The 13,175-nt window shown below is 50.6% G+C and overlaps 1 protein-coding gene across 1 annotated transcript in view; it reads left to right on the forward strand.

The window, feature by feature from the left end:
- Positions 1–4,415: 4,415 nt before the first annotated feature.
- The window catches only part of LOC141748334 (exocyst complex component 1-like), a 29,062-nt gene continuing 20,302 nt past the window's right edge, over positions 4,416–13,175 (forward strand). The window contains exons 1-4 of the mRNA XM_074600244.1: positions 4,416–4,543; positions 5,931–6,058; positions 10,096–10,255; positions 11,027–11,220. Coding sequence (XP_074456345.1) covers positions 4,420–4,543; positions 5,931–6,058; positions 10,096–10,255; positions 11,027–11,220 — 606 coding nt within the window. The 5' untranslated portion in view covers positions 4,416–4,419. The remainder of the gene's footprint in view (positions 4,544–5,930; positions 6,059–10,095; positions 10,256–11,026; positions 11,221–13,175) is intronic.

Here is a 13,175-nt window from a genome sequence, read left to right on the forward strand (position 1 = left end):
CTGGGTGGCCTTTAAGGTCCCTTCCAACCCAAACCATTCTATGATTCTACCTGTAAATTCTACCTATGGTAGAACAGGTGATTCTACCTATGATTCTACCTGGTAAAAGAATAGTTCAATTAAACCGTTGCCACTTCCCAGTGATTCTTTCTTTATAAGCCCTTGTTCTGCCAGTTTAGATCCATGCTGAGGCAGAGGATGGCATGGGTACATGTCAGTGACATCAAGACACGTCAGCTGGTGCAGAGGTTTGGGAAAGAGCTTCTCAGTGAGTGATCAGCGTTGCTCAATGGGAACAGATCACATTCAGGGCTGCAAACCCCGATTCTGAAGCTAAACATGAAGGCCACGTGCAGGCTGCACGAGAGATGGGTCTGTCTGCCTTCTTCTGGGCTAAGGTCACCCCACACAATCCAGCTCCAGGCTTGTGGTTCCCAGGCAGTGCCTGGCACCAGCTGAAAGCCGGATTCCCTTCGTTACCCTTCAAAGGTGTCAATGGTTCAAGCCCCAGACACATCCAAGACTGAGATTTCTGTGCTGGCAGAGTTTCTGAAGCCAAGGCTGAAGCCCACGTGAGCTGGGACCGGAGCGTTCCCTCCTCGGGTTATGGCCATGAAACTTCTAGAGATTAGGCAAATTTAGAGCTCCCGTTCCCCCTAAAATATTTCCACCAAAAGAGTGTATCAGGCTTCCTCCCCAGCTGAGGACCACAAAGGATGGATGGAAGAAACAATCCTTCCACCCCCGGGCCATGAGAGTGATCCTTAAGGCATCAATTACAGCCGCTGCCCTGTTGCCCCACAGCTAGACCTTGAGGCTGCTCTCCACACCACCCTCCAAATCCTCACTCCTAGCTCCTGACCCTGGCTCCTCTCTGGATTATTGCTTTTGGCTCCAGCACGGACCTCAGTTACTTGTGGGACAGCACTTACACCAATGTCTGTCCCCAAATGCCTGTGGTCCTTGGGCTTCAACAGGACCTGGCTTTTGGTTAACACTAAAGTGCATCCCAAGGTGCTACAAGGAAACAGCACTGAGGATTCCTTTATGCTTAAAGCTAAATTGTGCATCATGATTACACCTCTTGCTTAATGAGGGCCATTAGCATCCTGTCTGACTCCAAAATCTCTTGGAGGTTTCCGAGACCCTTTGTCAAAGGAGGAGGAGGAGGAGGAGGCAGACAGAGGTTAAACCACAGCTGCTCCCGTTCAGCACTTTGACTCTCGTTAAGGAAACAGAGAGGAAGAGGAGGGCGATTTCACCTTGCTTTGCTTTTAGTCGAACCCCCCTCTCCACCCCCACGTTCCAGGCTGTGTTCGCGGCGGCCGCACGTGGGCTCTGCCGCGTTCGCACCGGGGGTTTCCTGCCCTGACCTCAAGCCGGCGGCTTCGCTCAGGTTCTTCGGGCTTCCTGTTTTTCGCTTAAAGCTTTCATTTTACCAGCAAACCGTTTCCTGTTCTTAAGGCTTCTTGCGACTGAAATCCCGCAATTGATCCTCAGCAAGACGTGGCTGGTAAAGTCTTTGAACGCTCTTCCTTTCGCTAACGCTCTCTTCCCTGCTGCCAGCGGCCTGGACGGGCGATGGGCACCTCTGGGAAAAATTCAGGAAGGTTTCACTGAGATCTTTAAGCCTTACAGGTCGTCTCTAGAAAGGGGGGGGTTAACCGGCTCCGCTACAGACAGCTTTTCCATTGCATTCGTGGAAAGTATTGTGCTCTCTGCATTAACTTATCAGGGAGCCGGGAGCCCTCTATTACTTTGGCTTTCAATCATTTCCCTGTAGCTGTTGCTCAAGTGTTATTATAAACGAATTAGTGCGCTCGAAGGCAATAGCGGGTACAGACGGTCGGGCTGTGGGCTGCCACCCTGCCACCCTGCCTGCCTCGGCAGGTGAACGCCAGCGGAGAGACCGACAACCTGGCAGGGATGGAGAAACCAAGATAACCCGGCGAGGGGCTGCATTCAAAGAGATGCTATGTTGACAGAATCATTTTAGCAGTAAATTTGGTTTTTTTTCTTTTATTTTTTTTTTTTGGTCACAGCCACGGTGGAAAAATGCTTAAATAACTGCGGATGTGATCGCAAGCTCGTTAACCGTGCGGCTGAGCTGAAAGCCCCATCACCGTGGGGAGGGAGCTGCTGAAGGTTTCACTTGTTTCAGTCCGTTGCAGAGCAACCCGTAAATTTCAATCACAATTAATTTCCCTTAGAAAAACATTCAAAGTGCGTGATCTAAATATTATTATTTTCCTACAGTCTATATTTTTATTTATCCCTAATTCTGACTAAAATATTTGTGTTGAATGTAACTTTTTAGTGGCATCCGCTTTGCTCATTCCCTCACCGCCTGGATCAAAGGCTGCAAGAACCGCTGGTGGGTTCTGAGCGTTCATACGTGACACACAGGACAGGAACTGCCCGCTCCTCCCTGGCGGCGCTGGGTTTGACTTACGATGGAAATGCATCTCCACGAGTCTTAGCTCTGACCGGGAAGTTGTGTGAGAACTTTCCATTAATATTGTGGACTATAAAAAGGAGGTTGTAGCCAGGTAGGGGTGGGTCCCTTCTCCCAAGGAACAGGCGATAGCACAAGGGAAACGGCCTGTGCTGGGGAGGGGGGAGGGTTAGGATGGATATTAGGAAAAATGTCTTCATTGAAAGGGTTGTCAAGCATTGGACCAGGCTGCCCAGGGCAGTGGTGGAGTCGCCATCCCTGGAGGGATTTAAAAGCCGGGCAGACGTGGTGCTGAGGGACACGGGGTGGTGGTGGGTTTGGCAGTGTTGGGTTAATGGTTGGATTCGGTGATCTTAAAGGTCCTTTCCCACCTAGACAATTCTATGATTATAAAAAAGAAAAAAGCAGTTTGCGAACAAGCAATGTGTTCTTGCTAAAAACATTTCTTCTAAGACGATTTAAACAAACCTTTTCCTTCTTGCATGGGGTTGACCGGAATCAGTGTATTTCAATACCTCAAGCTGAATCAAGCCGCCTGGTTCCAGGGCAGCACGGAGCGGAGCTTGCCTGAGCTCTCCAGGGCTTGCGGTCTCCATCTCCCGTGTTCTCCACGGGCTGGACTGGGAGGCGGGACCCTCCTGCGGCCCCGAGACCCCTGGTGCTTTGAGCATTGCTGTTAAGGAGGCAGCCAGGAGAGATCCTCTTGATTAGGTGGCTTTCTTACTGCACTTCCCTGGTCTGTAAAGCAATGGTTGTGTTACCCTTGCAAAATGTCCTGAGGTGCTGCGGCGGTTTAAAGCTGCGATTTCCTTAGGTGACTTTTAGTCATACCCATCGTAGCCGTTCTCGGGCTGTGGAGAAGCACGTTCAGCTACGCAAGCAAAACGAGGGGGAGAAGAAGCTGGGGTTTGTTTCCTCTTAGGCTGTGAAACCAAACAAATTTGCACTTGTTCAGCTGGCTGGAGAGCCCCGGCGTGGGCGCCCGCGCACGTCCCCGACGCGCTCGCTAAAAGCACGCAGCCGGGGAGCACAGACCTGGTGTCCCCAGGAGGGACCCAGCCCCGGGAACCGAGACCATGCTTGGGCTTCCCATTCCCCCTGCGTTACCCCCTTCTCCTTTCAGGTTAATTAGCTGATTAGCTTGGAGCCAGGGAAGCTCAAAAGGGCAGGAGAGCAGGGACCTCCTTGGGAGTTTAGGAGCTGTTGGCTCTTAATAGTGATGTGCTAATGAGGCACATCAAGGTTAGAAACGTGGGAGCACTTTCACGCTCTGCACAGGGTACTTTCCCTCTGCTGGCCGTGGGTTCAAGGCCCAGGGACCGAGGCAGGGGGTTCGGGAAGGCAATCCAGCCCTTCCTGGGGAGCCTCTGCCCTGGTCTGCATGGCTACAGGAGAGCAGAGGGGGATCCATGGGAGGGGAACTGGGGACAGAAGGGGAAGCAGTGGTGGCCTAAGGCTTCTCCTCACCTGCTATTTCTCCAAAAACGAGTATTTTAGGGGACCGAGGAGACAGTGGTGTATCCCAGAGTGGTCAGCTGATAAAGAAAGAGGAGCAGCTCACCACCCTCACAGTAAAGAATTTCTTCCCAATATCTAATATAAATCTCCCCTCTTCCAGTGTAAACCCCTTCCCCCTCGTCCCATGGCTCCCCTCCCTGCTCCAGAGTCCCTCCCCAGCTTTTCTGGAGCCCCTTTAGGGACTGGCAGGGGCTGGAAGGTCTCCGCGGAGCCTTCTCTTCTCCAGGCTGAACCCCCCCAGCTCTCTCAGCCTGTCCCCACAGCAGAGGGGCTCCAGCCCTCCCAGCAGCTCCGAGGCCTCCTCCAGCCCCGCTCCAACAGGTCCATGCCCAGCTTCTCCACAGCCTGTTTGTGTTCCACAGGAGGTGCTGTGCAGCCTGCGGTGACCACGAACGTCAGTGGGAGGCACACGCAGCTCCCACTTGCTGCCCTGTTCGGGCATCACCATGGCTTCTCTTTGGAGCTCGCTGGAAAAAGATGTGTTCAACCCGCAGAAAAAGAGGCTGCTGGAAACCGTTCGTGTCTGGAAGACGGGGAAGAAGAAGAAGATGTCCATTCTCTGTGTTGTGGGTGAGAACCCTGGGGGACTGGGAGACAGGTTGAGTTTCAAACCCAGTGAGGTTTCTTGCAGGTCCAGTCAGAGAATTTGGTCTCTGATGGCTCTTTTCCTGATCTGGGAGAAGAGATATGACCACGAATTGGTATGCTGTATTTTAAGATTAAATGAAAGAAATCTTAATCCAAAGACAGGAGCCGTGCCATGTCAGTGTAGCATGTCAAGAACTGGCAACAAAAGCACAAGTTCCCTCTCGAATGTCGGATGATCTTTAGCTGGTTAGAGGGAGCTGGGGTCTGCAGGATTGCTCCCTCCACCAATCTAAGATATTATTTTTTTTGTTTACCATTTGCATCAAATCTGTCATTAGAGGTCAGCAACAACCCATTCTAACACAACACAGCGTTACAGCCTCGTTGTGTCTCTCCATAGTTTTGGTGAAGGTGTTAACAGTACCAAGACACTTCAGGAGCCCGCAACTATCTGATTAGGATGCAAAGGTGCAAATGCTTTGGGAAATTTTCCATCTCCTTTGGTCTATGCTTTTCCAGTTGCTCCAGCACCCCTGAGAAATTGTTAGTATAGATTTTTTTGACAAACTTACTGGGAAGAGACTTTCTTGCCAATGGGCTTCTAGACAGCATAGTCACCTACCGAAGGATGAATTTCTGACAGCCTGAGCCATAGTGTTTGACCTAAAAGATGTGCTCCAACTGGCTCTGTAGTCAGGGGAGGCCAGGAAGAATGTCTCCAAGGGATGTTGTAGCCACCCTAAAAGTAGCATCTAAATTACAGGAGTTACCCCTGGAAGCCTCCATGCCAGCTTTCTGGAGGTATCTACCTCATATGGGAGATCTGGATTATAATCGCATGAATGATGTACAGTGGGCACCTCCCAGACGAACCAAGAGGTGCCTGTAAGCTAATTGGCACTGGAAGTGATTTTTGGTGGAATGTATTAGTGTGGGTATTGGTCAGACGATGCAGTGCTTTTGAACCCTGTTGGGGGTAGGGCCAGCAATATGGCACGTAACGACCGTAAATCCTATTGCACGAGGGTGCCCCATTCCCATCACATTTGGGTCTTGCTGAAATATTACTTGTGTCTTGTGTAGAGCACAATGGCCTGGTTTAAAACTCATTGAAATTACTGGGAATCCTTCCATAGACTTCAAAGTACACTGGATTAGACCCCAGAGCGCACTTTCCATATCTAAATACTGAATGAAAAGAAAAACCGGTGGAAACCGAGTAGTGTCTCTCCATACAGCCACAATGCAAAACCAGTGTCTGTGTGTCCATCTGTACCTGACCACTCACACTGAACTGTTGTGTACTGGGCTAAAAATAATACTGTGGGTTTTTTGTTTGTTTTTTTTTTTTCCTGTCCCTCACCCTCAGTGGACACTTTTAGGCCGATGCAGCCGTTTCTGGTGAAGGTCAAGGTAGAGCGAGGGGAGCAGTACAAGGTGGCCTACAGGTGGCCTTTAGCAGAGCTGAAGCTGGTAGACGGCAAGACTCTCAATCAGGTAGGACTGATTTTCCTTCGGTGGCAAAGGGCAGAACTGGTGATGGGGGAGAGAGATGAATACGAATCTAGAGAGACACAGGCCAGGATCCATAAGGGGATTTGGGTCCTCTGGAGCTCAGCCCTTGTGTTTAGATGGTGGGAAGAGCAGTGATTTCTAACATAGGACTGAACCAGCCTGAATGATGCTAATTTTGAGGAAACAACCATCATTAAAAAAATTTAAAAGCCCTCCGCCTTCCCGCAGAGCTGTTTCCTACAGTATGGTGAACGGAGGGCCCTCCCTTGATGGTTCCTCCATCCTCCATCAGTGCTTTTGGACTTCTCATTTCCCTGTGCCCAGGATGCTGAGCTGGAATGATTTCCTCCCTCCTGAGACATCCCTCTCTAAGTTAGGAAACGTCAGGCTGGCCAAACACCTGACCAGGGTGAGCAGTGAGCGGGTGACCGCTGCATGGGCACAGCTTCCATCAAGATCAGTGGGCAAACTCCCCTTATCCCTCAGGCAGAGGAACCTCCTGACGCTCTTTGCAGCATCCCTCAGAGGCCGGAGAGATGGACGGCAAAGCACTGCCCTTGTCAGGTCTCCAGCATTTGCAGAACACACTGTCAGGCCCATCTGTCGATCCACGTTGACAAAGCTTCTTGACAGACATTTGCGTAGGGTATTTAGAGATTAAACAGAGGCATTTACTGAAAGGAGGACTATAGAGAGCCGGAGTCAGTGTGAGTCTGTGCTTTTAGGGTGATGTTAAGGTTTTTGGGAAAGAAAGCATGGACAAGATATTCCCGTTCTGCTGCTGGGGCTGGCAGAGTGTCATTAAAGTTGTTGTAATTAGTTTTTTTATTAATGTGAATGTTCCAGGGGCTTTGGCAAGGTGCCTGGGTTTTCACAAGCACAGAAATAAATGAGAAAAAGAACAGCTTTCCAGTTCTACATCCAGGACAAATAAAGTACATCTGCACAGCGTGTCTGAAAGGAAAAATCACGTTTGCAGCTTTGCAGAGCAGCTTGATCCTATGGGTAGAACTGAACTGATATCTCATTGTCTTACATTTTCCCACGCACAAGGGGAACGCATGCTTTCATCCTGCCTGAGCTTTCCTCTAGCAGATGAGCCTGGCTCCACAAAGTCTTCTAAACTGCTTTAGTTCCTGAGGAATTAGGATTACAAAATACCTCCAGGATTTCCAGTCCCGTCTCTCTCATTTACCATCCCAATGAGAAAAACTGGTCATACTCTATCTTGAGGTGTTGGCATATTTTTGAACCCCCTCCTACTGGGAGGCAAATGGCGAACTCGGTTGTCCCAATGGCTAAAGCCTTCTTAACCCTCCCAGCCTGTGTTCCTGCCCACGTCATCCCTGTTTGCGCTTGTGCCATGGCTGTCCTTTAGGTTAGACAGCTCTTTTCCTTTGCAGAAGTATTTGTAGACGGCAGTCACCTGCCCTATTAACCTTCCTTCTGGCAGGCTGAGCAAACTGACCCATTAGTGTCCTCTTCTGCGTTGACTTCTCTCTTCCCTTTATCATCCCCTCTTCCTTGCCTCTTCCAGGCTGAATTGATCTTTCTTGAACGCAGGCAGCCAGTATTGTCCGTACCATTCCAAAAATGGGATCTGCTCACCAGGTGAAGCTGCTGCACAAGCTCCCCGGGCTGAAGCAGAAGGCTGAGGCCAGGACGTGTTGACATCTCTCAGGGTCCCACCACAGAGGCAAGCTCCCCAGTGCAGCCCAGTGCTCACGTCAGCACAGTGCCTCCCTGTTGCATGGCTTGGCAGGTCCATGGCAATCGAAACAAGAGCTCCTCTCTGTTTCTTAGCAGGTAGTATCGACTACAGCCAAACCCCAGCTCATGGGTCGACGTTCAGTACACGCAGCAAGGGCTTTGGTCGTCAGGTCTGCTCCGTTGTGCTGGGAAGCCCTCTGGCACCAGCAAAGTCCTGACACTGCGAGTCCAGCGGTGCTTAAACCTACAGCTCCCTTGACCAAAACAGTATTAATATTTATGAAGCGATTAACGGATGCCTCCCTGCTTTAATAGCTCCTCGTAAGGCGCGCTATAAACCAGGAGCATTGCAAATTCCTCCCCCAGCCATCACCACGCCGCGCCGTCGCAGGGGCTGCTGCCGAGCCTGCAAAGCAACGCGGGGGCGTGATGTATTGCTTCGAGGTGTTTAGAAAACAAAGCTTAAAGCGTCGCAGGACTGCATCAATCCTCATAAACTCTGTGCCTGTTACGATGATTAGCATCAATAATTAGAAGTGCGGCTTCTAAGCTCTCCAGAAGATGAGGTCAGGCTGTGCCGCAGAGCTAATGAGATGGTGCAGGAAGGAGTTTCTTTCTGTGGGATGTTCCTAGTCCTGCCACCTCCCTTATCCTCTCCACCTGTATACCCCTTAGTGGCAAATACTAAGTCTCCTGTGGCTGGAGTTCCCCCTCCACGAGACTACATCCTCGGGCATAGATAGATGCAGAGATATTGACACTTATACGGGTGGAAACAACCTGGGGAAATGCCAAGGGTGCTCCTTTTCCAGTCCATGCTCCTGTTATCTTGGGTGACCTTCCCCTGCCAGGAAATGGGGCGCCAGCAGATGCCGAGTGAAGATGTGTGATACCACGGTGCTGCTGGGGGGAACTCAGGACCGCGCTTGTGGAAGCCTGTTTCTGGGTTTTCTCTGGGTGTCCCCAGTTCTGGAGTGAGGAGAGGTTTGGGATCTCAGGTTGGATGGGGATTGCAGAGGGGAATATCTGCCGTGGGGGGCCGGGTGGGTGCTGGGCTTACCCTGAATCCCTAACTCCGGTTGATTCGAGCTTTCTCATTCAGCACATCATCACGCTGCAGAGCTTATTGCCATGGGATGCTGTAGATGTCAACGCTATGAATAAGTTCAAAAAGCCATCAGAGGAAATCAGGGACAGTAGGTCCTTCAAGGGCTGTTAAACACCGGGCTGGGGATACAACCTCTGGCTCAGCGAGCTGCTGGGTGACAGGCTGCTGGAGGCTGGCAGGGGATCCGGAAGGCAATATAACTCTGGACTTGCCCTTTGATTGCCTTTTCTCCCAAGCGTCTGCCACTGGCCACTGTCAAAATTCATCAGCATTCTCATCAGCTCCCACAACCTGCAGTAAAAGGTGAGGGGTTTATGTAATCTGAAAAGAGATCAGCGTGCTGGATCAGGACACTGGCACTGGTCGATTGCTTAGCCTGACCCAGTACGAGCGTCCCAGTGTCCACTTCTAGGGTCAGAATTGCTTTACATCCTTTTATTTTCAGTGCTTTTATCATGCCCATGATTATTTGCCAAGTGGCATGAACACACCACTGGAATCTTACCCAGTTGCTCGGAGGTAGCAGCAGAAGTCCAGGGAAAGATGTCTATATCCGCAGGAGAGAAACACGAAGGAGGATTTGCAGTTAACTAGAGGAATTGCCTGCTGTCAGCCTGGAAATGCAGAGCCTGTCAGGGAATTCATTGATTGAGAGACTTCAAATCAAACTTCTGACAGCATTTAACCCTGGGCATGGAACAGGCGGTGTCCATCCCATCAGGTGGTGTGGGGGTGGTGGGGACGATAGCCCGTTTTAGCCATTTTTTATATCTGAGTCTGACTGTACCTGTGCAGCTCCACCAAAACCAGTCCAGTCATTGGCATGGTGTGGCTGGTAGCACCGGTCTCCCTGGGGTCACCTTCAACACGTCCAGCTGGTGCTTTGCCAGGTGGTGTCAGGGAGATGTCAGGATCATCCCCCTGCTTGAAGGGGCTGAGCTGCCCCTGCAGACAGAGCTCTCTCCTCCAACATCTGAGCCCTGTGCTAGTCTCCATGGGGCTTCTGGGGCCACCGAAGACCCCAAAGCTTGAAACAGCCGCGCAGAGGTGAGTTTCCCTCCCTCCTGCAACCAGGAGGTGTTTTTCCTCCCGGTGCACAAGGTGGTTTCACAACATCAGCGCCGGCCGTTAAAGCGTGCTGCAAACCTGTGCTGCGTGGAGTGGCATCTAATTGATGTGCTAATTAACCCTCGACATCTAGGCAAGCCTGGATTTTGATCTGCACTTCGATAAGGTTTACAAGTGGACGGCTAGCAGCTTTGATGAGAAGAAAACCTTTATCAGATGCTTGTGGAAGCTGAACCACCGATTCCTCGCCAGCTCGGTCACGTTTGTGAATGTCCCCTCCTGTGCAGCGGAAGGTAATTAGTTTCCTTGTCACACTCAGCGTGGTTTGGGTGTTTTGCATCATCACTATCATTGCTTTCGGGGGCGGGAGGGGAATAAATTTCAAAGAGTGAATGCGGATGACGGGAGATGCCGAGGTGGGCACCAGCGAGAGGGAAGCAGGAGGATCCGTGTTTTGTGTATCTGGAGGCACAGCCGTCTGATTTATCCACCGACCCTTGCCATGGAGACACAGTGCTCGGCTGGGAAGAAAAATAGATGGACAGTTTATCTTATCTGCAGAGATGCTATCTGCACTCTGGGTTGGGGGGGTGAGCAGTAAAGTGTTGGTAATGTCAGGCCAGGGGAGACTGGCTGCCTGCCTGGGAACATTCCCCAGCACTATATCAAGAAATACAGATATATATACGGATATAAAAATATATTTTACTCTACAACACATGATTATCAGTATATTTGATCAGAAGAAGCCTGTTCGTCTCTGAAATTTGTCTCAGCTTTGTATAACAAACACATCAACCTGCCCCAACACGCAATCCTAGAGAGGTGAGCAAGTAAAAACACAACCCGAGCTCAAATTAAGTTTCAAAAGTCCATTTTGTCCCTCTTACAAAGCCGACCCTTTATCCCATCCACATCTTTCTTTGCTCCATTCTGACCCACCAGCAGACTGAGACCACTGGACTCCTGTCACTTGGACTCAGTGGGTCCCCTGGGCTAATATTAGCTAATATGACATAACGAGAAGGCTTTGCCCACCTCTGCGTCTCTTCCTGTCCATGCAGGGAGACAAAGACCCCAAGAAGACAGGAAGGACACTGTGGAGACTGAGAGCCAGGAGGAGCTCAGTGTGTACCAGGAGATGACACCAAAGGAAGCTGCCGATGTGTTGAAGCTGATGGAGGAGTACGAGCCCCTTGTGAACAACTCTGTGGCCTTTGCAGAGCAGCTGAGCAACGACCTCTATGTGCTGGATGAGGTAAGGGGGCCACGGGCTGTGACTCAACCAAAAAGAAGGTGCCTGAGTGGAATCTCTGGGCATCGGCAGCTCTTTCGTTCACGGTGGGCACTTGGCCTGAGAGAAAATCATCTCGGTGTTGTGCTACTTCAGCTCAAAAGGCATGGTGCACGTCAGGAGGACACTGCTGCTCCCTTCTGGAGGGTCAGGGTTTGTCCCACTGTATGCTCTACCGGCAGCCAGGCACCAAATGTCTGTCTCCGCTGAGCTTAACCGCCCTTAGATGGTGGCTTGCGTGGTGTGCCTCCGATGCGTGTGGGGACCAACCGATGAAGCCCACCCTCAGTTTTGCAGAGGAGTAAAACAGAACAGTGGCACAGGCCCGGCGGCAGGGAAGGATGTGGAGCCCGTGGACATGCAGCTGTGAGGGATTATGATTCCTGGGGACAGCGCAGGGATGGGTAAGGGTCTAACTGGGGGCAAAGTGAAGTGGGGAGCTCTGGGGCTGGCTGAGGGAGGTGGGTGAGACTGGGGAGCTCCGGGATCTCCTTCACTTTGCGCAGAAGGTCTCTGTGTCCCACGCAGTGTGAATTAGGACCATCATTTCTGTAGCCACCGGTGCAGAATACATTTGTGTTGGGGCATTGCCTCTGGCCCTTACTGCTCTACGAGCCCTGCCTCCAGCCGGGTCAGCGGGCAGCAGCCACCTTGAGCAGTCCCACAGCCTTAACCACGTCTGGAAATGATTTATAGGAACTGTCCCAAGGGGAAAACGTGGTGACGATGCCCACGCTGTGCGTCTTCCCCTCCCTGGGGGGGTGTCCCACGGGGAGGGTTGGCCTGCCAGGCACCTCGGGGCACCGAGAGCTCCCCAGGCTCCTGCCGGGTCCACAGCCAGGTCTGCAGCCCATGGAGCACCTGGGCCGGCACCACCATCCACACGCAGGACATGCAGAAGCAACAGGGACCGGTCCTGCCAGGTTGCCACGAGGGCTATCACAGATACATCAAAAATTCCTGTTATTTCAGTCTGTTGTTTTGGGTTTGTTTTTTTTGTTTGGTTTTTTTTTTTTAACTTGAGTGCTTTAGTTACCTTGGGAAGGGGAGAGCAGGGAAAGGCGGGGTAGGAAGGATAAAGGCTGCTGAGTAGGGAGGGGGAGGATGAAAGCGTGTGTGAAAAGCAGGGGGTGATGAAGAGCAGAAAGGGTGGTCTGGCAGACAGGGATGCCTGGAAGAAAAGGAAAGGGCCAACAACGATCCCTACAGAAGGAAAAGCGGCAGCCAGGGAGAAAGAAAAGAGGGGAAAAAATGAAACAGAGCTAGAAGGAGATAAAAAGTAAATGACAAACGGTAGTAGAAAGGGCCAATGAATAAGGCGCACATTATTTTCAGACTAGTGAGCTTTATTTACTTGATTAGAGTTGCTGTATTTTATTGCCTTTCTGCAGAGGATAACTTTTTTCTCTGAGAGCTGGAGCAAAATAATGAGATAGCTGCTTCGAGCATTTGTTTTATGCTAGTATATCTGGTGCTAGGGCTTTGTGGGTAGGTAACTGAAGAACAAAGGGAAAAAAATAAGCAAAGGAAATATCCTACAACATATGAGGAACCACAAACCCTAAATCCAGCCTCCTTTAGCTCCAGTATTCGCTGTATTTCCAATTTGTATTTATATATGACTTATTACACTTGGAAATTTAGTAGTTAATCTGGAAGACCAAACTCCTGAGGTCTGCTCTGCTCTCAGCAAGTCCCATAGGCACTTTGCAACTGTTTCCCAGCTGTAAAATACCCTGGGAGAGCAACTAATACATCTCTATTAAGTTCTTTGAGGGGAAAGGCGCCGTCGAATACATTGTTTTAATGCCTTCTAATGAGTAAATGTCACTTACTGCTAACACAAATTAATTGATGAGATGTTTCTATTTCTAAGGTTTAATCTATGACATTAAGTGTTATTAATACCAGCAAGTTAG

This window comes from Larus michahellis, chromosome 9 (assembly GCF_964199755.1).
Source record: "Larus michahellis chromosome 9, bLarMic1.1, whole genome shotgun sequence".
Classification (NCBI taxonomy): Eukaryota; Metazoa; Chordata; class Aves; order Charadriiformes; family Laridae; genus Larus; species Larus michahellis.